Genomic DNA, 25,578 nt, shown 5'->3' on the forward strand with positions numbered 1-25,578 from the left:
GGCGTCGTGGGCGAGGTCGACGGCGGGCGGCGTCGAGGGCGAGGGCGGCAGGCCTTCGGCGCGGCAGAGAACGAGCGGAGAAATGGAGGCGACAGGTCGGGCGGTTGTATTTATAGCCTCCCCCTTTAGTCGCGGTTGGGGAGGCGACCCGCGACTAAAGGGTAACCTTTAGTCGCGGTTGGGGAGGCGACCCGCGACTAAAGGACTTTTTTGGCGGGTTTTTCGTTCCCGCGCGCAACCACCTTTAGTCGCGGTTGGGCACGCCAACCGCGACTAAAGGTATTTTCCAAATACTTTTTCTTTTTCAAAATCTTAAAAATACAAATAATATATCAAAAAATTCAGAAAAATAAAACTAATTCAATTCAAAATTCTAAAAATACAAATAATATATCAAAAAATTAAGAAAAATAAAACTAATTCAATTCAATATGTTAAAAATACAAATAATATATCAAAAAATTAAGAAAAATAGAACTAATTCAATTCAATATGTTAAAAATACAAATAATATATCAAAAAATTCAGAAAAAAAAACTAATTCAATTCAAAATGTTAAAAATACAAATAATATATCAAAAAATTCAGAAAAATAAAACTAATTCAATTCAAAATTCTAAAAATACAAATAATATATCAAAAAATTCAGAAAAATAAAACTAATTCAATTCAAAATTCTAAAAATACAAATAATATATCAAAAAATTAAGAAAAATAAAACTAATTCAATTCAAAATGTTAAAAATACAAATAATATATCAAAAAATTCAGAAAAATAAAACTAATTCAATTCAAAATGTTAAAAATACAAATAATATATCAAAAAATTCAGAAAAATAAAACTAATTCAATTCATCAAACACCTTATGTGCATAAGAGGAACCAAAAGCAAACCTACACCCACTTGTGAAGAGAATGGCTCCAAATGGCTAAGTGTTGGCTGCTGGATGGGTATATATAGGGGAGGGGCTTTAGTTGCGGTTGGCCTGGCAAACCGTGACTAAAGGTGCCCGAAGGCCTTTAGTCGCGGTTGTCCTGGCCAACCGCGACTAAAGACCCTCACGTGCGCCAGCTGGCCACCGAGCGCCCTGGGCCCAGGCCTTTGGTCGCGGTTCACCTCCAGAACCGCGACTAAAGGTCCCATTAGTCGCGGTTCCTACAGCTTCGCGACTTATGGGGCTGGACGGAAGCCTGTTTTTCCACCAGTGCCTCCTGCTCACACCATACACGATGTGTGGGCACATGTCGAATATACCACACGTGTGGCAGTTGTCAGCGTCCTTAATATTTTGTATATGTCCATGTGAGGAGAAGCAGTACTTTTTGTAGTGGAATGTACGCATGCATGCAGCATCTCCTCTCTCTCAAACAAATCCATGCATTTTATTTTTGTTTACATTTTTAGATGGCCAATATTTTTTACAGCATTGTTCTATTATTTAAAATTTTCATATATTCAAATTCTTGAACATAAGATCTTTAGAATGCCAATCTTGAGTATATTTAAACTAGTTTAATTTTTACTATTTCAATCATATAAAATATTAATTTCACTCATTTCAAATTACAATTTTAGAAATGATTGAAATCGGTTATTGAAATGATTGAAACCACTTTCCCGAATATAGTTTTCTTTGTGAGTTTCATATTCCAGCTTGTGAAACTGTTTCTTCAATGGAGTAATTGTGATGTGTTTTTCTGAAACTAGTGAAATCTATCTTTTGTAATGAGTGTAATCAGTTTTTTGAAACAAGTGAAATATAGTATTTCAGTTGAGCGACTATAATGTGTTTTCTGAAATGAGTTATTTGAGAAAAGTGAAATATATCTTTTTGGTGTGAAATGGCTCTTTCAATGTGTGAAACTGATATTTCTGCTGAGTGAAATATGTTCCAATATTTTTTCCATAAATATGAAGTGAAATGATTTTTTGAGATATATTTTATAATGAGTTAAATCAATTTTCCAAATCGGTGAAATGTGTTGTTTCAAATTTGTGAAATACTTATTTTGGAAACTAGTGAAAGGAGTAATACGTTTTCTCAAAATGACTGCAATGTGTTTTCTGAAACTAGTGAAATGGGTGAAATCTATATTTTGCAAATGAGTGCAGTGTGTTTTCTAAAATGAGTGAAATAAGTTATTTGAATAAAAGTGAAATAAAACCAATTTTTGCTGTGAAACTAATTTTTCAGTGTTTGAAAATGATATTTTTTATAAGCGGAATGCATTTCAATATATTTCGTAAATTTGCAGTGAGATTAGTATTGCAAATGAGAGTAATGTGTTTTCTGAAATGTGTGAAATCTATTTTGGAAACGAGTGAAATGGTTTTTTAACTGATAATTTGTTTAAATAACTGTAATGTATTTTCTGAAATGAGTGAAATATATCTTTTGCAAATGAGTGTAATGTGTTTTATGAAACTAGCGAAACGAGTAAAATATATCTTTTGTAACAAGTGAAATCAGTTTTTTGAAACGTACGAAATATGTATTTCAATTGAGTGGGTGTAATGTGTTTTCTGAAATGAGTGAAATGTATCCTATTTAATTGAGTGTAATGTGTTTTCTAAAATGAGTGAAATCTATCTTTTGTAACGAGTGTAGTGTGTTTTCTAAAACTAGTGAAATGAGTGAAATATGTTTCTTTTCGTTGAGTGAAATATGTTTTCTTGAAATCGGTTAAATAAAATTAGTTGAAATATATCCAATATTGGCCTTATTTTAAAGTTCATGGCATGAGCAATTCAAATCTATAAAAAGTTTCAAAGACAAAAAATTATTTCAAAAGTTATCAACTATTCTAACTATCACAATGAAATAAAATGCTAGTCTTCATTTTGAAGAGAGAGAATATTATATGCATGCAGACACTCACCCTTCTCTCTCTCTCTCTCTCTCTAAACTGTTATTACCTTGTATACCCATGACAAAATACTATCATCCAAGGCAGCAAGATATAGTCATCATGCAGGTTGCCCTATTATTAGCCATGGCTTTAGGCAGCCAATCCATTTTAATGAACGCGCGTTGATTCCAGCAATCAAGTCTCGAGATTCATGCCACTACAAATCCAATCAAATCATTCCTATGCACGTCTTCACCTTCGACAATATAAGAAGCCTACCCCCATCTCCCTCATGTCATCTGCAAACACAGCTTCCTACATTCTCTCTTACTCCTCGAGAAGAAGAACTCTTGCAACAATGGCGGTTTCGTCGAAGCTTTTCCCGGCCGCCGTCCTCCTCCTGCTTCTCCTCCTGGCCACAGGTAATTGATTGCTTGTTTGTCCTGATGGGCGGGCTAGTAATTAACTTCAAACCTAACCTGAGACTGATTGTTCTTGATGTGTACGCGCAGAGATGGGGCCTGTGCGGGAGGCCATGGCGTGCGAGCACGCGCGGTGCAAGAAGTGCACCGGGGCGTGCTTCGACCCGGATGAGTGCGCCATCACGTGCCGGAACGAGGGCTACGACTCCGGCGACTGCACCGGCAGCGGAGCCTACCGCTGCACGTGCAGCAAGAATTGCTAGCTAACTAGTGCGTGAAGAACACACGAGTAGAATAAAAAGGGGATTACAGTTCTGTGCTACTCTAGTTTGTTCTTTCCTTTTTGACCATGGATTTTTTGTTCGAAGGTTCACACGAATGTGGCCTAAACTTAGTGGTTCCAGTTCTGAGATTATTTTGTATCGCAAGCTATGTACTAAGAGAGATTTCTCTCAACAAAGATTATACTAAAAGAGAGTAATCGTTTGTCAAAGGTTTATCCTTCAGAACATACAGGAGTATACGGCGGGCAATCAAATTGACATGCCAAGCATCCAAAACTGCTTAGCAAATGGCCGACAAGTGGGTAACGTTGGGGCGACACAAAACAAACATATACTAGCATCTTAACCCTTCAGAACAAACGCAATGGCGGTTTCCCTGGCCATCCTTCTCCTAGCCACATGTACGTTGTAATTGATTGGTTATCCTAATGATATTGGGTGCTTATGCACGCATGGATTAAACGTCTCCAATCACAACGGTCATTTGTCCCCGGAACACATTGTACAGCGTGTCCACTTTAGACCCTTTACTTGTCTAGTTTTTTTCGAAAAGGATGATGACCGACGGCATCATTTGTCTAGGTACAGAACAATATCTCTCAATCCATTTTCAAATTGTTTAAAACAAGCACATGAATGATAGGGTGGTCCGCTCTTCATTAGTGAGAGGAAAGAAAGAAAAAAAGGTCAAAGATGAGCCGGTCCGACGGACTATATATCCGGACACCTCAGTTTCTTTCACACATGGCTGGGTCTGTGGAGTGAAGCCAATTTATTCATCAAAAAAAAAGGCTGGGTTTGTGGATTTGCGGACAACCATGACAAACGGAGGATTTTGGGGACTCGGTTTAAGAGGCTTCACACACTGTTCGGGCTGTCTGTCCGGATATATAGATATATGAGGACGATAATATAGGATCTGACTAAAAGGACGTGGTTGTTCTAATCCCGAGCTCATGTGAGCTCGGTTGAACAAAAAGAATGGAAAAATTCAAAAATTCTGAATTTTTTTGGTAGCTGTAGGTTTGACAAAATATATACGAGGACGATTTGACAAAATGTTTATAGGTTTGCAAAATTCCATCGCCATATTACATTCGTGGAAATCATGGCAAAAGAAACAAAATCAATGCGACAAAATGTTATTTTCAAATGTACTTTGGAGCATCGATTTTGTTTTTGTTTCATGATGAAATTTGCGATCCAACAAACATTTTGTCAATGTTTCACACACAAAAAAATCAGTATTTTGGAAAAAAAAATTACTGGTCACCTGCGCTCACATGAGCTCGGGCTTAGGACATCACATTCGCTGACGAAATATATTTCTTTGTCTAGCGTAGATTCATTTATACGTGCTATAAATTGTTGGAGCTGCCACTTACACTCAGAGTTGGCAGCTGGGTGTTGTGAAATACTCCCTTCGTTACCTTATATATGGTGTATTTACTTTTAATTCAATTTTACTAAAATTTTGCAAGTTGAGGTGTATTTCTTTTAATCTCATGTTATCGTTTCTATGCCTCCACCCTCATGTACGAACAACCTCACACGAGAATCAAGGCTGAAAGCTAGTATAATAGAATGATACCATATCTTAATGAAAAGAATTACTACTATGTGTCATGCAAAACAATAAATAAGGTCATCTCAGATACTAATGTACTATTAGTGGCTTTAAAATGAAATCAAAATTCATTCATCAAGGCATGATAAATACGACGATCACAATTTCATTACAATGAGGCTAAAATTAGCCATTAATGGATTTTTTTTTGCGGGGAGCCATTAATGGATTTGATATGTGTTCCGGGAAATGATGTCTTTTGGAAGGCACACGATGAAGGTATCTTGACCTCTTAGGAAAATGGAAGGCAAAGATTGGTTGTCGATTTCTATAAATACAAGGTGGATATTTATTAATTGATTTATATAAAGATAAAAAGGTTAGTCAAATTATGTTGTTTCTTTGGGGGAAGTCAAACGAGTGAGGCATTTTGGAGCTCATCTTTTTGAAAATTCAGAAAGTGTATTTCAAAGGCTCAAAATATTTTGGAAAAAATCTACATGTTCATAAGAATGTATTCTATAAGTGTGTAAAGTTTCACTATGAAATATAATATCATGTGAGCTACATAAAAAGACAAATTCATGTTTTTTTAATGAACAATGAATGCACACTCACCTTTTTAAAATCATGTATTTATCTGTTGTTCACTAGTAAAAACCCATGAAATTTCCTTTTTGTGTAACTATCATCGTCCAACTTTACACATATGTGGTACACATCCATATGAACATGTGTGATTATTTCTTAACTTCAAAATGTGAATATTGATTGTTTTTTTAGGAAAAAAACGAGCCATCTGAATTTTCGAAGTCAAATTCTATTTAGCATTTCATAAATGCAAACTGGATTATAATTTTTGCATCCTGCAAATTTCAGCCGATTTGTTTCAGAGTAGCTTTTTTTTAGTGGTTGTTCAGAGTGTTTTTTTTTCTTTTTGCCCAAAGACAGTGCTGTGAACGACGTATGGGCTTGCAGCTGTGAGGGCCCTTAAGACAAAAGCCCAAACAGAGGTGGTAACTTGCAGAAAACCCTAACTCTAGGCAGGCCCGGGCCGCACGCACCGTCGACCCGGCGGCGCATACTCTGTCTCCGGGGAGAAGCGACGTCGTCGGCGGGGCGACGCAGCGAGCGGAGCAACGGCGAGTCCGGGGCCAGGTTTGCCCCTCAGCTCGTCCATCTCAACTCTGAACCCTGGGATGTCAACATTTCCTTCTTAATTTTTTGCGGTAGGGATGCCAACATTTTCGACAGATCCACTCGCAGATTCGCCATGTCGTCGACGTTCGCCGGTGTATCCGTCGTGGCCGGCGGCAAGCTGAGCCCTTCCACAGCATCGTCCTTCCTCACCAGCACGGACTGGGGGTACCACCTGCTTGTGGTCCAAGACTACTCGCGCACCAAGCAAGCCACTCCCACCGGCGAGTGGATCAGCTCTCGTCCTTTCATGGTAGGAGGCCATAAATGGTGCATCGACTACTTTCCTAACGGCTACACGGAGAGTTGTGCTAACTTCATTTCTCTATTTGTTAACCTTCTCGATGACGACGCTGAAGAGCCTGTGAAGGGGAAGTTCAATGTCAGTTTCATCGACGAGGCGGAGAAGCACAAGCCAATGTACATTTCGGAAACTGAAGCATTCAATTTCCACTCTGAGTCCATGCTGGGCTACAACATGTTCATGGAAAAAGATGTCCTTGAACAATCATCGCATCTAATGAATGATTGTTTCACCATCCGATGTGACATCATGTTGTTCAGCTCCAAGGATGCCGGTGGCGATAAGGTGCTCATGTCTGAAATAGACCAACATTTGAACAATCTCCTTCAAACTAAGGTGGGTGCTGATGTGACATTCGAGGTCAGCGGCGAGATGTTCGCTGCGCACCGATGTGTGCTTGCAGCCCGGTCTAAAGTCTTCATAGCACAACTCTCTGGCCCCATGAAGGAGGGCACTACTACATCCTGTGTCATACAGATCAAAGACATGGAAGCAAAAGTGTTCAGGGCTCTGCTTAGCTTCATCTACACAGACTCACTCCCTAAGATGGAGGATGACAAGATGGAGGAAGACGAAGCAGCTGCTGTGGAAGAAGGACAAGAAGAGGAAGCAACAGAGGATGAAATGTCAGAAGTTGCGGAACAAGGACAAAGAGAGAAACCACCAGAGACTGTGCAATGGCTGCAAGGCTTGCTTGTAGCCGCAGACAGATATGATCTCCAACGGCTCAGGTTTATCTGTGAAAGGCAGTTGTCCTTGCGCATAGGTGTGAGCTCGGTCGCGTCTACTCTTGCTCTAGCTGAGCAGCACCACTGCCGCCCATTGAAGGCGGCATGCTTGAAGTTTATCCAAGCCCAATCTCCATCGTGTTTGCAAATAGTAATGGCGACCGATGGCTGGGAGCACTTAATTACAACCTATCCCTTTGTTTTGAACGAGCTCTTTGCCATGTTTGCTTTGAACCAGAAGTAACACTTCATATGGTATACATGTTCCTTGGATCGGTAATGACACTTGTGCATATATGGGATTCTCTAGAGATCGTAGTATGTCTCTCTTGCTTTTGTCTCATCATTTAATTTGCCTATCTGCTGAATCGGGCAAATCCAACATATGGGCAAACTGTCTCCTCATGGTCTGTAAATTCAGGTGTAAGCATCAATGCTGATCTGCATTGCAGCAATGTGCTAGTCGTTTTATCCTACTATATTTCTATGTGTTTTAGTTGTGTTGCATGTTGTTTCCTTTGTGCCTTCCCTGTCATGTAAATATCTTTTTCCAGTTGTTATCAGGGAAAACATGTAAATCTTGCTCCGGCACTCAGGAACCTTCTCCTGGGTGATTTGCCGTTCTCCTCGGGTGGGCAGAAAGATTTTGCAAAAGTTCAATGTTGTAGTTGTGCCCCTGTAGCCCGAATGATGGTTTCCGTTGAGGTGCGTTTTGAAGCACGAATGGTTGCTGTCAGCTTCGGTGTTTAAAAAATGGGGAGAACTCCCAGTGCACATCGTTGTCTATATATTGATGTCAGTTTGCAAGAAAGCAGGGGATATGAATCATCACTCTACCTATTTGTAAATTATCAGCAAAGAAAATATGTGAAAGTGTCCGTGGCCTATTTTAACTTGAGGAAACTAGTGCGTTTTGACCGCTTGTAACTTGTTGCTCTTGGCGCGGCGGATTTCCGCAGAGATGTATGTGGGGTTGAAATTCATGTTACAAATTAGTGTGCAAGGTAGGTCAACCTTTAGTGCATATTGGTTTCTGCATGCACCTGGCAATCAGGCAACATGTTGCCTGCTTATCTTTTGGTTTATCACAGCTACTACTACATGAAAATTCAAATGCTGCCAGCAATGTTATGTTCGATTGCGTAGAGCTCGTCTCGCACGCAACAACGATATATAGTTTAGCGCGTCGGTCGACCTGTAAAACAGTAGAAAGAAATCTTATGTGCAGGTATGGCATACCCTGACTTGCTAGACATCTACAGCAGAAGGCACCAATATAATTCTGTTTTCAACCATGAGAAACAAAATATATGGCTGTCACTCAATCAGAAAATTACTTCTTGTATCGACTTAGCCATGTGTCTCTCACAAGAGACAACCTGCCATTTTACGCAAAAAATAAAAATAAAAAAATTAAGAGACAACCTGCCATGCCAGAGTATCTTGGGAGTTAAGTTCCCGTCTTCAGTGCCGTTGGAGGCAGACCACACAGGCCTCGAATAAGGTTATCTAAGATGTTAACATCTTATACTATGCACTACGAAGTGGTATCATACACTACGAGTAGCCTAACTGTACTGCGTGCTATTAGCTGGATGCAGACCACAAAATCATTTGTTTCCCGACGGAAGGGCATGCAACATGCATTTCTGTTTGAAAATATACTTCTAAGGGATTATTCAAGGGTATTTTTGTCTCAAGTTCTGCTCGATTGCGTGTGTTACCAAGAAAATACACCTTACGAAAAGGACGAAGGGAGTAGAAAGAAAATTACGTCACGGTTTTCCCCGTGGGGATTTTGAATCTAACTTTGATATAATTATCAGTGGTTTTAAAATGAAATCAAATTCATTCATCAAGGCCCCATAAATGTGACGACCGCAATTCCATTATAGTGAGACTAAATTTAGCCATTAATTGATTTGATATGTGTTCCCGAAAAATGAAGGTATCTAGATCTCTTAGGAAAACGGAAGGCATAGATCATTTGTCGCTCTCGGTAAATACAACGTGGATACTTTTTAATTGATTTACAAAGATAAAACAAAGGCCAGTCAAATTCTTTAGTTTCTTTGGGGCAAGTCAAACGAGCGAGGCATTTTGGAGCATAGGCTCCATGGAGGTCTTTTTTTGGGAAAATTCAAAAAGTGTATTTCTGGTCCTCAAAAAATGGAAATGTCATCATATTCATATGGATGTGTTTATAAGTGTATAATTTTTTCACGATGAGATTCATTGACATGTGAGCTACACAAAAGAGACAAATTCGTGGGTTCTTAATATCGAACAATGTGTGCATGTTCACCATTTTCAAATCACAAGTTTATCTTTTTGTTCATTGTTCATTATTAAAAAGTAAAAACCCACGGATTTGTCCCTTTTGTGTAGCTCTCATGTTAATGTATGTCATCGTCAAACTTTACACATATGTAGTATACATCCATTTGAACATCTGTGATTAATTTTACAAAAAAATATTGAAACTTCAAAATGTGAATTTTGAAAAAAGAAAAGAAAAAAGAGCTGCATCTGCATTTTTCAAGTGAAATGCTATATAGCATTCCATAAATGAAAGCCGGATTATATTTATATTTTCTGGAATGAACTGGATTATATTTTTGCATCTGCAGATTTCTGCCCGATTCGTTTCAGGCTTCGGTTCGCCCAAATCAGTGTTGTGAATGATGTATGGGCTTGCAGCTCGTGGGCTCTGAAGGCCTTAAAACAGAAGCCCAATCAACGTGGTAAGTTAAAGAAAACCCTAACTCTTGGCAGGCTCAGGCTTGCCTAAAAAAAAGGCAGGCTCAGGACGCACGCACGCACAGACGAGCCGGCGGCGCATACTCTGTTTCCGAGGAGCAGCGACGGCGTCGGCGCGGGCGGCGCAGCGAGCTGAGCGACGGCGACTCCGTGACCAGGTTTGCCATGTCGATCCACTCGCAGATTCGCCATGTCAACTCTGAACTTTGGGACGCCAACATTTTCGATGGATCCGCTCGCAGATTCGCCATGTCGTCGACGTTCGCCGGTGTATCCGTCCTGGCCGGCGGCGAGCTGTGCCCTTCCACCGAGTCGCCCGTCGTCACCAGCACGGACTGCGGGTACCACCTGCTTGTGGTCCAGGACTACTCGCTGACCAAGCGAGCGATACCCACCGGCATGAGCATCTGCTCTCGCCCTTTCATGGTGGGACGCCATGAGTGGTGCATCGAGTACTATCCTAACGGTCAGAAGAAGAGCTGTGCCGACTTCATTTCTCTATATGTTAACCTTCTCAACGACGACGACGATGCCAAAGAGCGTGTGAAGGCGAAGTTCGAGTTCAGTTTCATCGACGAGGCGGAGAAGCACAAGCCGATGTACATTTCTGGAACCGAGACACTCAGCTTCCGCGGCGAGTGTCTGCGGGGCTACGGCAAGTTCATGAGAAAAGATGTCCTTGAACAATCAGCGAATCTGATGGATGATTGTTTCACCGTCCGGTGTGACATCATGGTCTGCGACACACAGGATGCCGGTCGCAACAAGGTGCTCCTGTCTGAAATAGACCAGCATTTAAACAATCTCCTTCAGACTAAGGTGGGTGCTGATGTCACATTCGAGGTCAGCGGCGAGATGTTCGCTGCACACCGATGTGTGCTTGCAGCCCGTTCTAAAGTATTCATGGCACAATTCTTCGGCCCCATGAAGGAGGGCACTGCTGCATCAAGTGCCATCCAGATCAAAGACATGGAAGCAAAAGTGTTCAAGGCTTTGCTTAGCTTCATCTACACGGACTCACTCCCTCTATTGGAGGACGACGACATGGAGGAGGATGAAGGAGAGGCCGTGGAAGAAGGACAAGAAGAGGAAGCAGCAGAGGATGAAATGGCAGAAGTTGCGGAACAAGGAGAAGGAGAGGATGCAGCAGAGGATGAAACGGAGCTGCAATGGCTACAAGATTTGCTTGTAGCTGCAGACAGATATGATCTCCAACGGCTCAGGTTTATCTGTGAAAAGCGATTGTCTGAGCGCATAGGTGTGACCTCAGTGGCATCCACTCTTACTCTAGCTGAGCAGCTCCACTGCCGCGGATTGAAGGAGGCGTGCTTGAAGTTTATCCAAGTCCAATCTCCCTTGTGTTTGCAAAAAGTAATGGCGACTGATGGCTGGGAGCCGTTAATTATGACCTACCCCTCTGTTTTGAACGAGCTCATTGCCAAACTTGCTTCAAACCAGAAGTAACACTCTGCGTGATGTACGCATGTTCCTTAGACCTGTAGTGACTCTCTTGTCAGTCTTATGCATATATGGAATTCTCTAGAGAGAATGTAGTCTGTATGTCTTGCTTTTGTCTCGTCGTGTAATTTGCCTATATGCTGAATCAGACAAAACCAGCATATGGGCATACTTGTCTCGTCATGGAATGGATGGTCTGTAAATTCAGGAGCAATGAAGCAGTGTTCATCTGCATTGCAGTAATGTGCAAGTTCCTTCGACCTGTAGTGACTCTCTTATCAGAAGTGTCAATGTTTATCTGTGTTGCAGCAACGTGCGAAGTTCACCAGCTAGTCGTTGTATCCTCGTATATTTCTCTATGCATTAGTTGTGTCGTATATTGTTTGCTGTCTGCCTTCCCTGTCATGTTAAAATCCTTTTCCAGTGGTTATCAAGAAGCACATGTAAATCTTGATACAGTAAGGAACTTCTCCTGGATGCTTTGCTGTTCTCCCTGAGTTGTGCCCCCATGGGAGACGAAGGTCGGAACTCGAAGATCTTATAAAAGTTCAATCTTTTAGGTGTGCCCCTAAACCCCGAAAAAGATGACTTCAGTTCTTATTTTGAAGCTCTTTCAAAAGAAAACTTGTTTTGAAGCACAGTTGAGTGCTGTCAATTTCGTTGACGAAAAGATGGGGAAAGTTTTCAGTGCACATGCAGACAGGGGCTATATTTGGAGCTATGCTCGTGCTAACCTAGATAGGTAGGGAATCAATTGATATCCTAGCTGCTTCGATCCTGTTACAAATTCCAGGGCATACATAGCAGTTCTTTGCTGGGTATCAGAATCGAAACATTTAGTGGTGAACACATTATTGTCTTTATGTTCATGCCAGTTTGCATGAAAGCAGAGGATATGAATCATCACTCCACCTGTTTGTAAATTTTCATCGTCAGAGTAAATAGGTAGGGAATCAATTGAGGAAACTAGGTGCTTTCGACGCTTGTAACTTGGCGCGATTGGCACAATAGCTTTGAGCAGAAGTGCATGCGGGGTTGAATGGTTGACCAATTATCCATCTTACAAATTAGTATGCAGGATAGTCGACCTTGTGCAAACTAGTTTCTGCATTCACCTGCCAATCAGGCAACATGTTGCCTGTTTATCGCACAGCCACAGCTATATGAAAAATGTAATGCTGCCAGCGATGTTATGTTGAGTTGTGTAGGTTTAATATCACAAGCAACGCGGATACATAGAGTTAAGCATCTCCGTCGACCTGTCGAAACAAATCTTCTGCGGAACTACAGCAGAAGGCAGCAATGTAAATCTGTTACCAACTAACAGAAACATGACATATGGTTGTGACTTTGATCAGAAAAATATGTGCCTGTATCAACTTAGCCAAGCGTCTCTCCCAACATTGGCCCTGCCATGCCTGATGACATACTTTCAGTTACCTACACAGCATTCCCCGGCATTCCTCGAGAATCAAGCGGCGTGCGCAGCGAGATAGGCAAGGCGCCTCTCTTCAAAGGAGTACTCGGTGCTCTCTAGCAAACACAGCTCTGGCTTGTCATTGGAGACGCAGACAGGTGCAGCAGTCAGAGCAGGCGTTGTGGTCATTTGCATGGGAGAGGTCACCATCATCGGCGTCTTGGGAGTTGGTGCTGCGAGTATCTTGGGAGTTCGGTTCTCGCCTTCGGTACCATTGGAGGCAGACCGCACGGGCGTCGCTGGGTTGCTATTTCCGGGTGCGATCTGCGTGAAGGGTTTACGAGGGGTTTCAGTCTCACCAAGAGTACTTGCCTTGAATGATAACTTCTTGATCGGAGGACTGGCAGTGCCTTTGCTTCTACTACCTGAAAGCGTTTTTTTTGTTTTCATCAGAGATAGTCTGTTAATTTGAAAGTAAAGAAACTGAACAACTGCATCAGCTATGGTTAAGTGAACTTGCCAGGGGACAGAGTGCCACTATCTTCTGTCTTCTTGGCTGAACGGACGGATCTTGACTGAGGTGTCACTGATTTTGGAGTTCGCACTGGCCCACCGCCAACAGACAGCCTCCGGTTTGTACCAGCCGAGGGGTTTCTGGTAAGCTTCGTCCCGCTGTTCGACCTTGATGAAGGGCTCGGCTTTGATCCGTACAGCATCTCCTGCTCAGCTTTGAATTGATCCTCAAGCTTCTTCTGATCCTGCAATCGCTCACCCATCAGATACCATCCGCAGATGAACACAGATGCAAGTGCAGAAAAAGTTAAGCAAAATATGAATACCCTTTGCCTCTTCTTTTCCTGCTCCTTTTCTTCACGAACTATCCTATAATCATCAAGCATCGACAAAAGACTAACCTGAAATGTTGAATGGCATGAACCTTTGACAGTATAGAAACAGATATTGTGTTTACTCACAAGAATAGCAGTGAAATTACGGATACATACACCATCATAAGTAAACTCAGTGCCCCTTTCTTTCTCCCAAGCTATTACTTTATTTGTAAGAACGTCTACAATTCCTGCTTCATGCAACAATGAACCGATCAGCAGTAGCATTTTAAAAATAACAAGCAGAAAAACGTAGTTAGTAAGGGTCTTTCACCTGGTATCTTGTTAACCAAAACACGGGCTTTTTCAGCTCTCTTAAGCATAATATGTGCACCCCTCCCAGCATTATATCGGTTATCGTCCTAACATAACATGTAGATAGCGAAATTAGTAGCAGTTGACATAGAAAATTTTGTCATATAGCCTGGATCAAATCATCAAACACAACCATACTTTGCTGTAATCCTCTAACCAAGCTTCCTCCTCACATGCATTTAGCCACCTTTCAACTCGCTCAAGAATATCCTTCCTGCTAAAAGCGTCTTCTTTAACTGTAGCGATGTATGCCTCGATTTGTTCCAGAAGAAGTGAGGGATCAATAGCACCTGCAATGAAACAACAAATTACAACATTAATAAATGATATCAACAAACACATCTGTTTGTATCTGAATGCTGCAGCAGAGAAATTTACAGGAAAAAAATCCTTATTCTGCCAGATGCACCAAAGCATGTTAGAAAGCTAGAAACATACCTGCTTCAATGGCCTCGATATTGAACTGAGTTTCATAATGTTCATCCCCAACTAAATGTGCCCGTCGACGATGCTCTTCTAATTCTGTTTGCTTCTTAAGAACTAAGTCCTTCATTTTACTGACTTTCAGTTGCTCAAGCCTCAGTACCTCAGCTTCTACCTGCATCAAAGAATATCATCTCCACTAAGCTAACCAAGAAATACAATTAAATCAAGTTCTGCAAACAACACATTGACTCACAAAGTTCATGACGTCAATGGAAAGGGCATTGGCCTCTGTTATTTCAGGTTCTGATGCAGCAATATTGCATGTTATATTCTGGAATGACTGTTGCTCTTCTATCGGCGTATCCATAAGATTCCATAGTTCGAGCATCGTAGACGAGAGGTCTTGAAGCTGTTAGAGCTAACAGAGTTAAGGGCCGAAAGCAGTCATATGATGATTTTCTAGGTTAGAACTGTAAGGTGCTAACCTTCTGCATCCTTTCAATTTTTGTTTCCCGTAGTCTCTGTATTGCCAACGCCAACCTCTCAATTGTGGTGTTGCTTATGTTCATTGGTACACCATCCTCATCGAGACTGGGGTGTACATCAGATATTGTTTGTTTGAAGTCAACGGCAAGTACTTTACATAAGGAATGCAAAGTATTCAAGTAATCCATTACTTGCTTCAGCCGCTCACTCTGCAGGATATTTTAAAAATAACAGAACTAGCATATGTGAGAAATAGAAGATGTAATCAGTGGCTACAAAGGGCAAAAGGCATGAATATGAACCTTCTCTTTCTCTAGGGACTGCAGCTCCATTCTTAACTCTTCTAGCCTTCTGCAGGATAGATCAGATTGATCCACAGGTGCTTTAAAAGGGACAAAATCTGCAGGTCTGATCTCAGATGATATCTTCTTTATCTTGCCTATAACATCAAGAATCTGATTCCATCTTTCGACCTTTCTCTTCTTCATCTCTTCCAGATATGGGACGATTGCATTTAGCTCCTCCCGTAAGCCACATCCTTTCTGTGTAGAATGAAGAAAAAATATAATGGAAAATACTCATTATTGGTGGAGTCCCAATAGGAAGCATCAAGCATTTGAAATTAGTTGCATTAACAATATATGTGGAGCGAATACGCAACATCATTATTCTGAAGCTGTGTTCTACAGTCAAATTGGACAGTTAATAAACACAGCTGCCTCGTTCGGATGGAATCAGAATGGTACGACTGCAACCAAATTTACACGAGCCTTAGTTTTCCTCTGCATGGATTGGTTGGAATCGCTACCATTATGGACCCATCAGCCAACTAATTGCTGACAATTAGGCATACTTGCAACCATCTATGGAATAATTCGTGTATTTATTTATTTATTTATTTATTTGAAAGAGGATTCATATTTCAATATCCTGCTTTCTCATCAGATGAACGAAATGACAGAAGTGACAAAAAACAGATATCTGCTGCCTGTCCTGGCACAGAATTAAGTTCCTAACGCAATTAAGACCGACTGGACGACAGAATTGTAGGGGCCCGAAATTCATTTATACAGTGGACACTGCACATAATTAGCACAGTAGTTTTTGTCTCATCAACACAAGTTCCTTTGCGGCATTTGAGAAAACAACAGGTCGAGCAGTGACCAACCTGCCTGACGAGGACGGGCGGCTCGGCCATGGCGGAGCAGACGGCGGCGAGCTCGGCCTGGGCGTCGGCGATAGCCTGGCGCAGCTGGGCCCGGCAGCGGCTGGCCTGGTCCACCTTCCTCCGGTAGGCGTCGAGGCACTCCTGCTGGAGCTCGAGCAGCATCGTGTCCCTGGCGGCGCCCTGCTCCCCGATCTCGTCCCAGATGACCTGCGCGCACACACACGCAACCAACCACGAGCGATCATGACGCATACACGCACACACACCCGCCGCAAAATCACACCACCGCGGTACGTAATCGAAGGGGCGGGGGGCGCACGCACCTGGAGCTCCCGCATGAGGGCGCCGCACGCCGTCTCCATCTGAAGGAGCTGGCCGCCGCTCATCCCGGTCCCGGCGAGGGCGCCGCGGCCTGCGAGGGGACCGAATCGAGGGGGATCAGTTAGGGCCTGCCGCGGCTTAATTTCCGCCCCCGTGATTACGAGCTCACTGACCAGTGTGCGGCGGCGGGAGAGGGCGATGGAGGCGGGCGGAGGTGTCGCCGGAGAGGGCGGCGCGATTGGGGTGGGGATGGGGCGGAGGAGAGGTTTGATTTGAAATGGGTTGGGAATGGGGAGGGAGGCGATTGCGGGGCACACGGGGTTGGCGTTTGTGTTTTCGGGATTTCCGGGGAGGAAGAAGGGAACTGCGCTGGTGGTCCCCACTCGTTTCGAATTCGCGTCAGGACCCGTCGTGGGCCTCCCGTTCCCCTTTCGTTGGGGCAAGGCAACGTTTGAGTTTGGGCTCGCCTCCTTGTCAATCTCCTCTTTTCTTTGTTTTTGAGAAGATGGCATAGCTAACCACTCATGTCAAGTGGTCAAGCTCCTCTTTTCTCTCTGCACATTCTCATTCTCAAAAGAAGAAAAAATCTATTAATTCTCAAAAAAAAAACTATTCTCATTGTTACTAATCGCACTTTTCTCAAAAAAAAAAAGCAATCACTCTGTCCATTCTCATTCTCAAAAGAAAAGAAAAAAACTGCCTAAAAACAAATCACTCACTCTGTGCATTTTGAAACTGAACTCGAAATCCATGCCAAGAATAAATCGAACCTAACAAATTCTATGGTTTTTACGGTATCTGGTTTTTGATACAACACTGTTTTGAATTTTGGTCTTTTCATATATACCGAAAAACCGATCGATTAACTGGATTAAATGAGGTCAGAAATATGTATATTTCTTGAGGGAGCACCGTACAAAACAGCCGATCACGTGAGCATGTGAACTTGTCTCGCTTGCATTGTCCAACATTCACAAGCCGAAGCACAGTTTTATATAGACATCACATTGGCCACATGAGATCTCTACTATTAAAGGGGCATACGTCGTCCTCGTTCGTACGCAACTACCAATGGGAAAATAATTTGAAAGTCGAACGTCGAATCAATTTGAAAATCAAGTCATTAATGAATTAATTAGCAACACAATTCAATTACATGTGCAACTAATTAATCCAATTAAATAGAGATTTTCCGTGTGGAATCAATTATCAAGTCATTAATACAATTATTTAATTACTACTAGGCAGCCGGTTAATTAGGCCTTCCAAATAATTAGAAATAGGGATTTAACCCTATTTTGCAGAATGGTCTACACTGCTCATAATGTACCACTTCGCATGCCACCACTCTTTAAATATTGTTTCATCCCTAGCAAACTTCTGGCATGCCACCACAACATCGTTTCATCACATAGAAAAGCTACTATAAAAGATTAAAAGGAGTTGCTGCCTGCTCACTCAAGCCTACGGAAAAAGTTAATAGGCAGACCAAAGGCCCAAAAAAGCTTTTAACTTGTTTTTTTTTTTTTGCAAGAGTTAGATTCGCTAAGCATGTCTGTTTAGTTTTAATGTTTTTGTAACAATGTCTTCGTGAGGATGGACAACTCTAGGGTGGTTGATGCTATACGCTTAAATGAGGGACATCTATGGTGGTGGCTCCTGTTCTAAATGATTGTAGAGTTATTACGAGAGTTCGGGAAGGTTAGTATTGAGCATTATAATACAGAATCAAATGTAGTTGCTCATGAGCTAACTGAGTAGGGGCATGCAAACACCCCTTCCATATGGGTGAATGCACCTCCGGTTTCTATTCGTAAAAGATTTAGCAGATAATGTAAGCATTATTTGAGTGTAATAAAACTAACCATAAAGGCTTTTAGTAAAAAACATGTCCATTTTTATTTTTAGTTTTTTGGTAACGTAGTCATGTTTCTCTACAGAAAACATGCTAAACATGCGGAAATTGCTTTTGAAGATCGAGCTCCATGCAGACCTCCAAATATAAATTTAAAATTCATGAAAATTCATATTTTTACATTTAGAAAAATCTGAAGAAAAAATAGAGATAGATAAATGCATGGTGCCCAAATGTGTAAATTTTTAGGATGAAATACGTTAAAATGGGGAGTGTGCAAAAAAGACATATTAAGCTTTTAACACATGATATTATTCATTCTTCAAGACCATGAATTTGTCTTTTCATACAGATCGCATTTCAACGTATTTCATCCTGAAACTTTACACGCATATGTCTCACGTCCTGGTTTACTTGTACAATTTGTTCAGATTTTTTTTGAAACCGAAATTTTCAAATTTCAATTTTTTCAAAAAAAAACAGCCTCCATGGAGGCCGACAAAAACGGCTTTCTCTTAACAAAGCAAAGCATGCATATGCAAATACTTAGGAAGGGAGGGAGTACATAACTAAAACTTACGAAGAAGCCACAGTCCTTAAACAAGTGTCGGACACAGATGCGATGTTTGACATTGCTTGTGATGATATTTCTATGTTATCATCACAAGAAACCATTAAAAGAAACAAGACATCCATAGTGGCACACACGATGCGATGTTTGACATTGCTTGCGTTGATTTGAATTTATTTTTCTATGTTCCTCAGATAAACCAAAAGACACAACGTAGAAAACGAGGCACTGTTAAAACCTGAACACAGACAACTTCGCCAACAACAATAAACTAAACCAATTCATGATCTGTCGGATCTGCATTACAAAGGGCACAAGTGTTTTCCAAGCCAAGAGTAGTGTTGCTGTTGTGCAGACTAAACCAATGTCACTGCAGTTGCTTATTACGGGTAAATTGGAGTAAAAACGAACAAAAACAAGGATCCCTCAGCAGGAGCTGGCACACTCCTGCTCGTGAGCAAGTCTCGGGCGAACAGCTGAAATCCCAAAAAAATTAACTTGTACAGGGCGGTGGCAACACCTCGTCATCAAGCGTTCTCGCTGGCGATCTTCTCTGCCTTGGCGATGACTTCGTCGATGCCTCCAACCATGTAGAACGCGTGCTCGGAGATGTCGTCGTACTTGCCGTCCAAAACACCCTACACGTTTCACCAGGCATGTTAGCAAAGCGCACACAATATAACCAAGCAGTCATACGAGGAACAGTTATTCTTCTTAAACAAGCAACTGCACACAAAAGAGCGTCTCAAATTGCTGAGTAAGATGATCATAAGCAACAGAAACGTAATAGGTTTTGTGCGATGTTCATGCTGCATGGGCTGTCCACAGGTTTGCAAGCATGGGGCAAATACCAACTAATTTTCATGACCAGGCACTTCTAAAATAGTGGCATTACTTACTGTTCTAAAAAGAACTACCATGGTTCAATTCTCACCTGGAAACTTTGAACACCCTCCTTAAGATCCACATACTTCCCTGGAGCACCAGTGAAAACTTCGGCAACGTGGAAAGGCTGGCTCAGGAACTTCTGGATCTTCCTTGCACGAGCAACCGTCATCTTATCATCTTCACTGAGCTCATCCATACCCAAAATGGCAATGATATCCTGAAGATTCTTGTAGTTCTGAAGAACCTTCTGGACACCACGGGCAGTGTTGTAGTGATCCACACCCAGAACGTGGGGAGAAAGCATTCTTGATGTCGAGTCCAAAGGATCGACAGCAGGGTAAATGCCCAGCTCAGAAATCTGCACAAGTAGCTCATTACAGTCATGATGTGCATGTTGTGTGTGCGTTGAATAATGATCATGTACAAAGGATGACGGACAAACCTGTCGTGACAACACAGTAGTAGCGTCAAGATGGGCAAAGGTGGTAGCAGGAGCAGGATCCGTCAAATCATCAGCAGGCACATAAATAGCCTGGACGGATGTAATAGAACCCTTCTTTGTCGTCGTAATCCGCTCTTGCAGTCCTCCAAGATCGGTGGCAAGAGTTGGTTGGTATCCCACAGCAGATGGAATACGTCCAAGGAGAGCAGACACCTCAGAGTTTGCCTGCCATTTAAGAGTAATAAAAGATAGAACTATTAAGACTTGATAGCAATGGTAACAGCAGGTTAGAAAGAGAAATATTGTTCAACAACACAATATGGAGCACAGAAACAGAGGTGTCAGTACAAGAAACGCCCTGCAAAATTTACCTGGGTGAAACGGAAAATGTTGTCAATAAACAAGAGCACATCTTGTCCTTCAGCGTCACGGAAATGTTCAGCAACAGTCAAACCAGTCAGACCAACACGAGCACGAGCACCCGGGGGCTCGTTCATTTGCCCGTAGACAAGAGCACACTTGCTCTCAGCCTGCCACAGAAATCATTTTGTAAGGAAAGATAGCTTGCATATATGAGCTTCAGAGCTAAAATTTCAAACTCCATAACAATTACCTGCTTCTCATCAAGCTTAATGACACCACTTTCAATCATTTCCCTGTACAAGTCATTACCTTCACGGGTACGTTCTCCGACACCAGCGAAAACAGAGAAACCACCTAAGGAAAACGAATTAACCAGGTACAATCAGTAAACCATAAGAAGCAGCTACACAATATAAACAATACAACTTTGTAGAATACCAACCATGGGCCTTGGCAACATTGTTGATCAACTCCATAATAAGAACAGTTTTACCCACTCCTGCACCACCGAAGAGACCAATTTTGCCACCCCTTTGGTAAGGTGCAAGCAAATCCACGACCTGTCAGATACAGAACCATCACACTACGATTAACACTTGTTACATTATGACACATGCTCACACTGCATTCAATGGTTACATGAAATATCCTAAGATAGTCACGGTGATAGTGAAATGTTGTACCTTAATTCCAGTAACAAGAATTTGCTGCTCTGTGGCTTGCTCAACAAAAGCAGGGGCCTCACGATGAATAGGAAGGAAGTCGTGTGTCTCTACAAGATAGAGATGTATCAATAATAACAATGGTAAAAAGACATGTACATGAAGGAACTCGTGTAGAGAATGTCACTTACTTATGTCACCCTTGTGGTCAATTGGCTCACCAATAACGTTAATGATACGTCCAAGGGTGGCCCTCCCAACAGGCACCTGAGAAAGAGAAACAACTTCCAAGTCAAACAAATGAAGCACACTGCAGGTGAGTACTCCCTCCATAAACTAATATAAGAGTGTTTAGAATACTAAACTAGTGATCTAAACACTCTTATATTAGTTTACAGAGGGAGTATGATTCAACTTCCAAAAAGAACACCACCGATGTACATGTATACATCATATACAAGCAGAGGCTCTTGCAGCAGGCTGTAAATTAATCCATCTAAAATTGTAACAAACAGACTGTGCTTCATTTGTTTGACACAGATGCACATATGAATCATAATTAACTTCAAAGGTTTGATAATCGAACAGCAGACTACCAACACCCAACCACAGCAGTCAGAACTTGTGAATAATACGTATACAAATACCAATGTTTAACAATCTACACAGATCCTACGGAACACAACAAGCAATCAACGTATATGTAATGATGGAAGATAAAAGAGATGTATATCCGACACGTGCCAGTCGGATTCGTGCATCCAGATCAAATCTAACCCCGCCAGATCTACATTTCATCAGATCGGGCACGACAGGAAATGCAGTTGCGGAAAGGGCGGGCGGAAAGGGAGATGCGGTGATTACAGTGATGGGGGATCCGGTGTTGAGGACTTTCTGGCCGCGCACGAGCCCCTCGGTCCCGTCCATGGCGATGGTGCGCACGACGTTCTCGCCGAGATGCTGCGCCACCTCGAGCACGAGGCGGATGCTGTTGTCGAGCACCTCGAGCGCGGTGAGGATGGGCGGGAGGCCCTCGTCGAAGCGCACGTCGACGACGGCGCCGATGACCTGGCAGACCTGGCCGATGGAGCCGGCGCCGGTGAACTCGTCGGTGATCTTGGCACCGACGTACTTGTCGGAGGTGGGGGGCAGCTTCTCGGCGGGGGCCTCGGCGGCGGCGGCGGCGGAGGCGTAGTTGGCGGCGCGGTTGAAGAGGTAGCCGGCCGGGGACGGGCGGTGGAGCGGGGCCGCGCGGGGGAGCGGCGACGGGGAGGCCGCGCGCGCGCGGGAGGCCGACCGGAGGAGCGAGGAGAGGGCCCGGCGCGTCGCCATGGCCGCGGATCGGGCGCTGGATCTAGGGTTGGACTTTGTGCGGCGGCGGCACCGCTGGGTGGGGGTGGGGTGGGGTGGGGGGGAGAGGGGAGGAGGGGAGTGAGGCGTGGAGAGGGCTGGGGAATAAAAGCGGGTGTGGTGGTATCGAAGGGCGGAATGCGGGGTGCGGGTGGACGCGGTCCACGGGGGCCGTGAAGCGTGGGGGGACGGACGGCCCGTTTGGTCGCTCGCTCGCGGGGCGATCTGGCTGGTGGTGTATGGGGCCGGTCCAGTGGACTGCCGGGTGTTTTGATTCGGAATGGATTCATTGTGGCTTCGTTTCGCAGCTGGGGCGGTGGAATATGTTCCTGTTTTTGTTCGCTCTCGTTTATTAAACTTTTTATTTCTTCGCTTTTTTTTTGAAGGAGATGATAGCTGGGAAACGTTCCCTAGTTAGGAGGTCCCAGCGAATGGCCCCCTAGCCCTTGGATACAGATCACATGTTGGCAAAAAAAAAAATCTCAATATTTTTTTACGATACATTGCGATATCCACTTTTGATCATGACAAGTTTTGTAAAGTTGCTATGGTAGAATTTGTGAAGTTGTCGTGGCAATTTTAGTTGAAATTGCATGGCAGTTCGAGAGATTTTGCTGGGAAAGCACTCTCGGGAAACGTTTTCCACGTGGAAGGAAGAAGATAGATAGGATGAAGACAAACTTCCATGTGGGATCCTTCTTAACTCCTCAAATTTGGAATTGAGACTTCGGGACTTGAATTAGGGCAAGAGTTAGAGATGCCCTAACTATGTTGCAACTATTAATAAACAAAATCCAAGGTAACCTAATGGAGATGAGCTTACCTGGATGGGTCCAGGCGAAGAAGGTATGGGCTTTCCCATCATTGGTTTTGGTTTTGCTTATGGGCCACATCCCCTACTAGGCATGCATGGGCCTGCTCTTTCTCGGACACATTCATCCCATCGAATAGAAAAATATATGTTTATTCGCACATTCTCTTTCCTTGTACATCACAACATTACCTAAAGGAGGCATCACTCACTCCCTTACCATCTTATCTCACCGCATAAAGACATCCATAGAAACCCATCCATCAGCATCCTGAGTCGAAGGCCCAATCCGCTCCATCATCGTAGAACAATTAAGACGCACTATAGTTTGTCAGACCAGTTTGCCACATAGAAATCCATGAACCATGTCGTTGCGGACTTGCTTTGCTCTAGCCTAGCCTCCTAGGCATGCAGGCAGATCTAGCAGGGATTTTGTTATTTTTAGGTCAAATTATGTCTTTTGTGTAGCCTACAAATTGTTATATTATTTAATGGATTTTTTACATACTCATTTACATTCATCATGATATTTTTAACTTTCCATCAGCAACAAAAATGAATGGTGTGCACTAAATAACAGATAGAAAAAAGAAGTAAAGCCTGGTTATGGAGGAGAAGTAGTGATTCACAAGACCAACTTTTGAGATTGGGCAATGCGTGTTCAAATATGCATAACTCCATAGTCATTATCCATCACAACATTGGGTTATGGCGTAAACTAAACGAAGGCTAGAAAAACAGAGGAAAAAATGCCTCCTTAGAATCAAAAGATATGCTTCAAAACAAACACAAACTGTATGAAATTCGCTTCTTGCTAGTCATGAAGACAACTCCACTACAATGCCTTAACCTGCATCATAAAAAATACGGGTTCTCCATGGCATTCTTTATTTGCTGACATCCTCCCTATCGGCTCGTGTTTGCTGCCGCATTTTTCCAAGGATCACATTCATAAGTTAGTACAAGATTCTTATAAGAGCACATTTTCTTACGTGTTTTCTACAAGGATCAAGTAGCCTGAATACACATGTTTGATTACTAACCTCAAGCAAATCAAGACCATTGGCGTAGAGACCGGAAATTGCAGGAGATAGCTTTGAGAAGTTCTAGTAAGGGTACTCGTGCAAGTTTGGGAACTTGCATACTCCTGGCCATACATCATTGCTCGGATTGCCCAGGAACCTAGCATTCAAAACCCAAGATAGTCCATGTACATTTCATACCTAATAGGCTAATACTAATGGCAATCAATAAGACAAGTAACATGTGACAAGGTGTGTGGCGCCAAGGACCTCAGGCTCCGTACCATAGAGCATGGATCCGCAAATGAATTTAGATGTGTCACGAATAGACCAATGAAGCGGAATTGTGCAGAATCAACCATCGTTAGGTGCAATAATGTTAATAGAACTCGTTGGAAATTTTAGTTGCTCGACAAAATCCACTAAAAACTAAGCACCATAGCCCAGACCAAGCTTCAAATTTTCAAAATTGTCTTAGTAATATTGTAAAAATATAGGTCCACGTTCTCCAAATTCAAGGGCTTGTGTTCTCTTTAATTTTTTTGGTTTTATCTATTAAATATTTTGTATAACATGACAGTGAAGTACACAGTGAAAGGAAATACAAGACTCCAGAAGAAAAGAAAGAGAATGCAAACATCAACATAAAACTAAAGAGTATAGACATTGTGGAACCAAATTGGATAATATATCAATGTCCTATCGGCAAGGTACCACATTAGAACTAAAATGATGTATCTCTTTGGAGAATACATACAACGGTATTGTAAATCAAACCAAAATCATGGTAGAAAAAGCGAGTAAACTATGAATATTAGTTGCACAACTTTTATCATTCATGGTGTATGGCCAATACCTCTGCATCACACTACATAAGCTTGCCTTCATATTATCGTTGACGAATAGATCTATGTAGATACCGCAAATACAATTGTAATAGATGGTGCACCAACAACAATGTGTGCAAAACTTTAATAAACAATGGTCTATCCAACATCAATATATGACTGGATTGAGAATTAGA

At 42.4% G+C, this 25,578-nt stretch overlaps 5 protein-coding genes across 6 annotated transcripts; 3 read left to right on the forward strand and 2 right to left on the reverse strand.

Annotated features, from left to right (window-relative positions):
• The first annotated feature begins 3,208 nt into the window (after nucleotides 1-3,208).
• LOC119333452 (defensin-like protein) lies at nucleotides 3,209-3,535 on the forward strand. The gene is made up of 2 exons (XM_037606361.1): nucleotides 3,209-3,272; nucleotides 3,363-3,535. Exons 1-2 carry the CDS (start codon nucleotides 3,209-3,211, stop codon nucleotides 3,533-3,535), a joined length of 237 nt encoding a protein of 78 aa, XP_037462258.1.
• A 2,638-nt stretch (nucleotides 3,536-6,173) lies between these two features.
• LOC119290712 (BTB/POZ and MATH domain-containing protein 2-like) lies at nucleotides 6,174-7,848 on the forward strand. Of its 2 annotated transcripts, none has more exons than XM_037569346.1 (2): nucleotides 6,174-6,281; nucleotides 6,357-7,848. In XM_037569346.1, the coding sequence occupies exon 2, from the start codon at nucleotides 6,397-6,399 to the stop codon at nucleotides 7,594-7,596; it is 1,200 nt and encodes a 399-aa protein (XP_037425243.1). In that variant the 5' UTR covers nucleotides 6,174-6,281; nucleotides 6,357-6,396; the 3' UTR covers nucleotides 7,597-7,848. The 2 variants fall into 2 exon arrangements, with proteins under 2 accessions (XP_037425243.1, XP_037425240.1); XM_037569343.1 differs by having other exon boundaries at nucleotides 6,378-7,848.
• Nucleotides 7,849-10,148: 2,300 nt separating this feature from the next.
• Nucleotides 10,149-11,855, forward strand: LOC119290721 (BTB/POZ and MATH domain-containing protein 2-like). The gene is made up of 2 exons (XM_037569357.1): nucleotides 10,149-10,270; nucleotides 10,355-11,855. Exon 2 carries the CDS (start codon nucleotides 10,362-10,364, stop codon nucleotides 11,574-11,576), a length of 1,215 nt encoding a protein of 404 aa, XP_037425254.1. The 5' UTR covers nucleotides 10,149-10,270; nucleotides 10,355-10,361; the 3' UTR covers nucleotides 11,577-11,855.
• An 842-nt stretch (nucleotides 11,856-12,697) lies between these two features.
• Nucleotides 12,698-16,909, reverse strand: LOC119290730 (65-kDa microtubule-associated protein 3-like). Its single transcript, XM_037569368.1, has 13 exons — nucleotides 16,764-16,909; nucleotides 16,593-16,681; nucleotides 16,270-16,476; nucleotides 15,404-15,643; nucleotides 15,101-15,310; nucleotides 14,869-15,024; nucleotides 14,628-14,787; nucleotides 14,328-14,479; nucleotides 14,149-14,236; nucleotides 13,992-14,065; nucleotides 13,827-13,901; nucleotides 13,508-13,745; nucleotides 12,698-13,412 (listed from the first exon to the last, which is right to left on the reverse strand). Exons 2-13 carry the CDS (start codon nucleotides 16,653-16,655, stop codon nucleotides 13,042-13,044), a joined length of 2,034 nt encoding a protein of 677 aa, XP_037425265.1. The 5' UTR covers nucleotides 16,656-16,681; nucleotides 16,764-16,909; the 3' UTR covers nucleotides 12,698-13,041.
• Nucleotides 16,910-19,247: 2,338 nt separating this feature from the next.
• Nucleotides 19,248-22,756, reverse strand: LOC119290738 (ATP synthase subunit beta, mitochondrial-like). The gene is made up of 9 exons (XM_037569379.1): nucleotides 22,236-22,756; nucleotides 21,563-21,638; nucleotides 21,393-21,481; nucleotides 21,152-21,269; nucleotides 20,960-21,063; nucleotides 20,718-20,876; nucleotides 20,347-20,571; nucleotides 19,951-20,262; nucleotides 19,248-19,654 (listed from the first exon to the last, which is right to left on the reverse strand). Exons 1-9 carry the CDS (start codon nucleotides 22,701-22,703, stop codon nucleotides 19,544-19,546), a joined length of 1,662 nt encoding a protein of 553 aa, XP_037425276.1. The 5' UTR covers nucleotides 22,704-22,756; the 3' UTR covers nucleotides 19,248-19,543.
• Between the last annotated feature and the right edge of the window lie 2,822 nt (nucleotides 22,757-25,578).

Source organism: Triticum dicoccoides, chromosome 1A, assembly GCF_002162155.2.
Source record: "Triticum dicoccoides isolate Atlit2015 ecotype Zavitan chromosome 1A, WEW_v2.0, whole genome shotgun sequence".
NCBI classification, from domain to species: domain Eukaryota; kingdom Viridiplantae; phylum Streptophyta; class Magnoliopsida; order Poales; family Poaceae; genus Triticum; species Triticum dicoccoides.

What these genes read in the sequence shown, in the direction of transcription:
- LOC119333452 (XM_037606361.1), top strand. Translation starts at nt 3,209, where the DNA reads ATGGCGGTTTCGTCGAAGCTTTTCCCGGCCGCCGTCCTCCTCCTGCTT. An exon ending in GCTTCTCCTCCTGGCCACAG is followed by an intron (nt 3,273 to 3,362) that starts GTAATTGATTGC and finishes GTGTACGCGCAG; the next exon opens with AGATGGGGCCTGTGCGGGAG.
- LOC119290712 (XM_037569346.1), top strand. Translation starts at nt 6,397, where the DNA reads ATGTCGTCGACGTTCGCCGGTGTATCCGTCGTGGCCGGCGGCAAGCTG.
- LOC119290721 (XM_037569357.1), top strand. Translation starts at nt 10,362, where the DNA reads ATGTCGTCGACGTTCGCCGGTGTATCCGTCCTGGCCGGCGGCGAGCTG.
- LOC119290730 (XM_037569368.1), bottom strand. Translation starts at nt 16,655, where the DNA reads ATGAGCGGCGGCCAGCTCCTTCAGATGGAGACGGCGTGCGGCGCCCTC. An exon ending in CCCTCATGCGGGAGCTCCAG is followed by an intron (nt 16,477 to 16,592) that starts GTGCGTGCGCCC and finishes GTGTGCGCGCAG; the next exon opens with GTCATCTGGGACGAGATCGG. An exon ending in TAGTGGCACTCTGTCCCCTG is followed by an intron (nt 13,413 to 13,507) that starts GCAAGTTCACTT and finishes AAACGCTTTCAG; the next exon opens with GTAGTAGAAGCAAAGGCACT.
- LOC119290738 (XM_037569379.1), bottom strand. Translation starts at nt 22,703, where the DNA reads ATGGCGACGCGCCGGGCCCTCTCCTCGCTCCTCCGGTCGGCCTCCCGC. An exon ending in ACACCGGATCCCCCATCACT is followed by an intron (nt 21,639 to 22,235) that starts GTAATCACCGCA and finishes TCTCTTTCTCAG; the next exon opens with GTGCCTGTTGGGAGGGCCAC. An exon ending in TTAAGCTTGATGAGAAGCAG is followed by an intron (nt 20,877 to 20,959) that starts GTAATTGTTATG and finishes TTTCTGTGGCAG; the next exon opens with GCTGAGAGCAAGTGTGCTCT.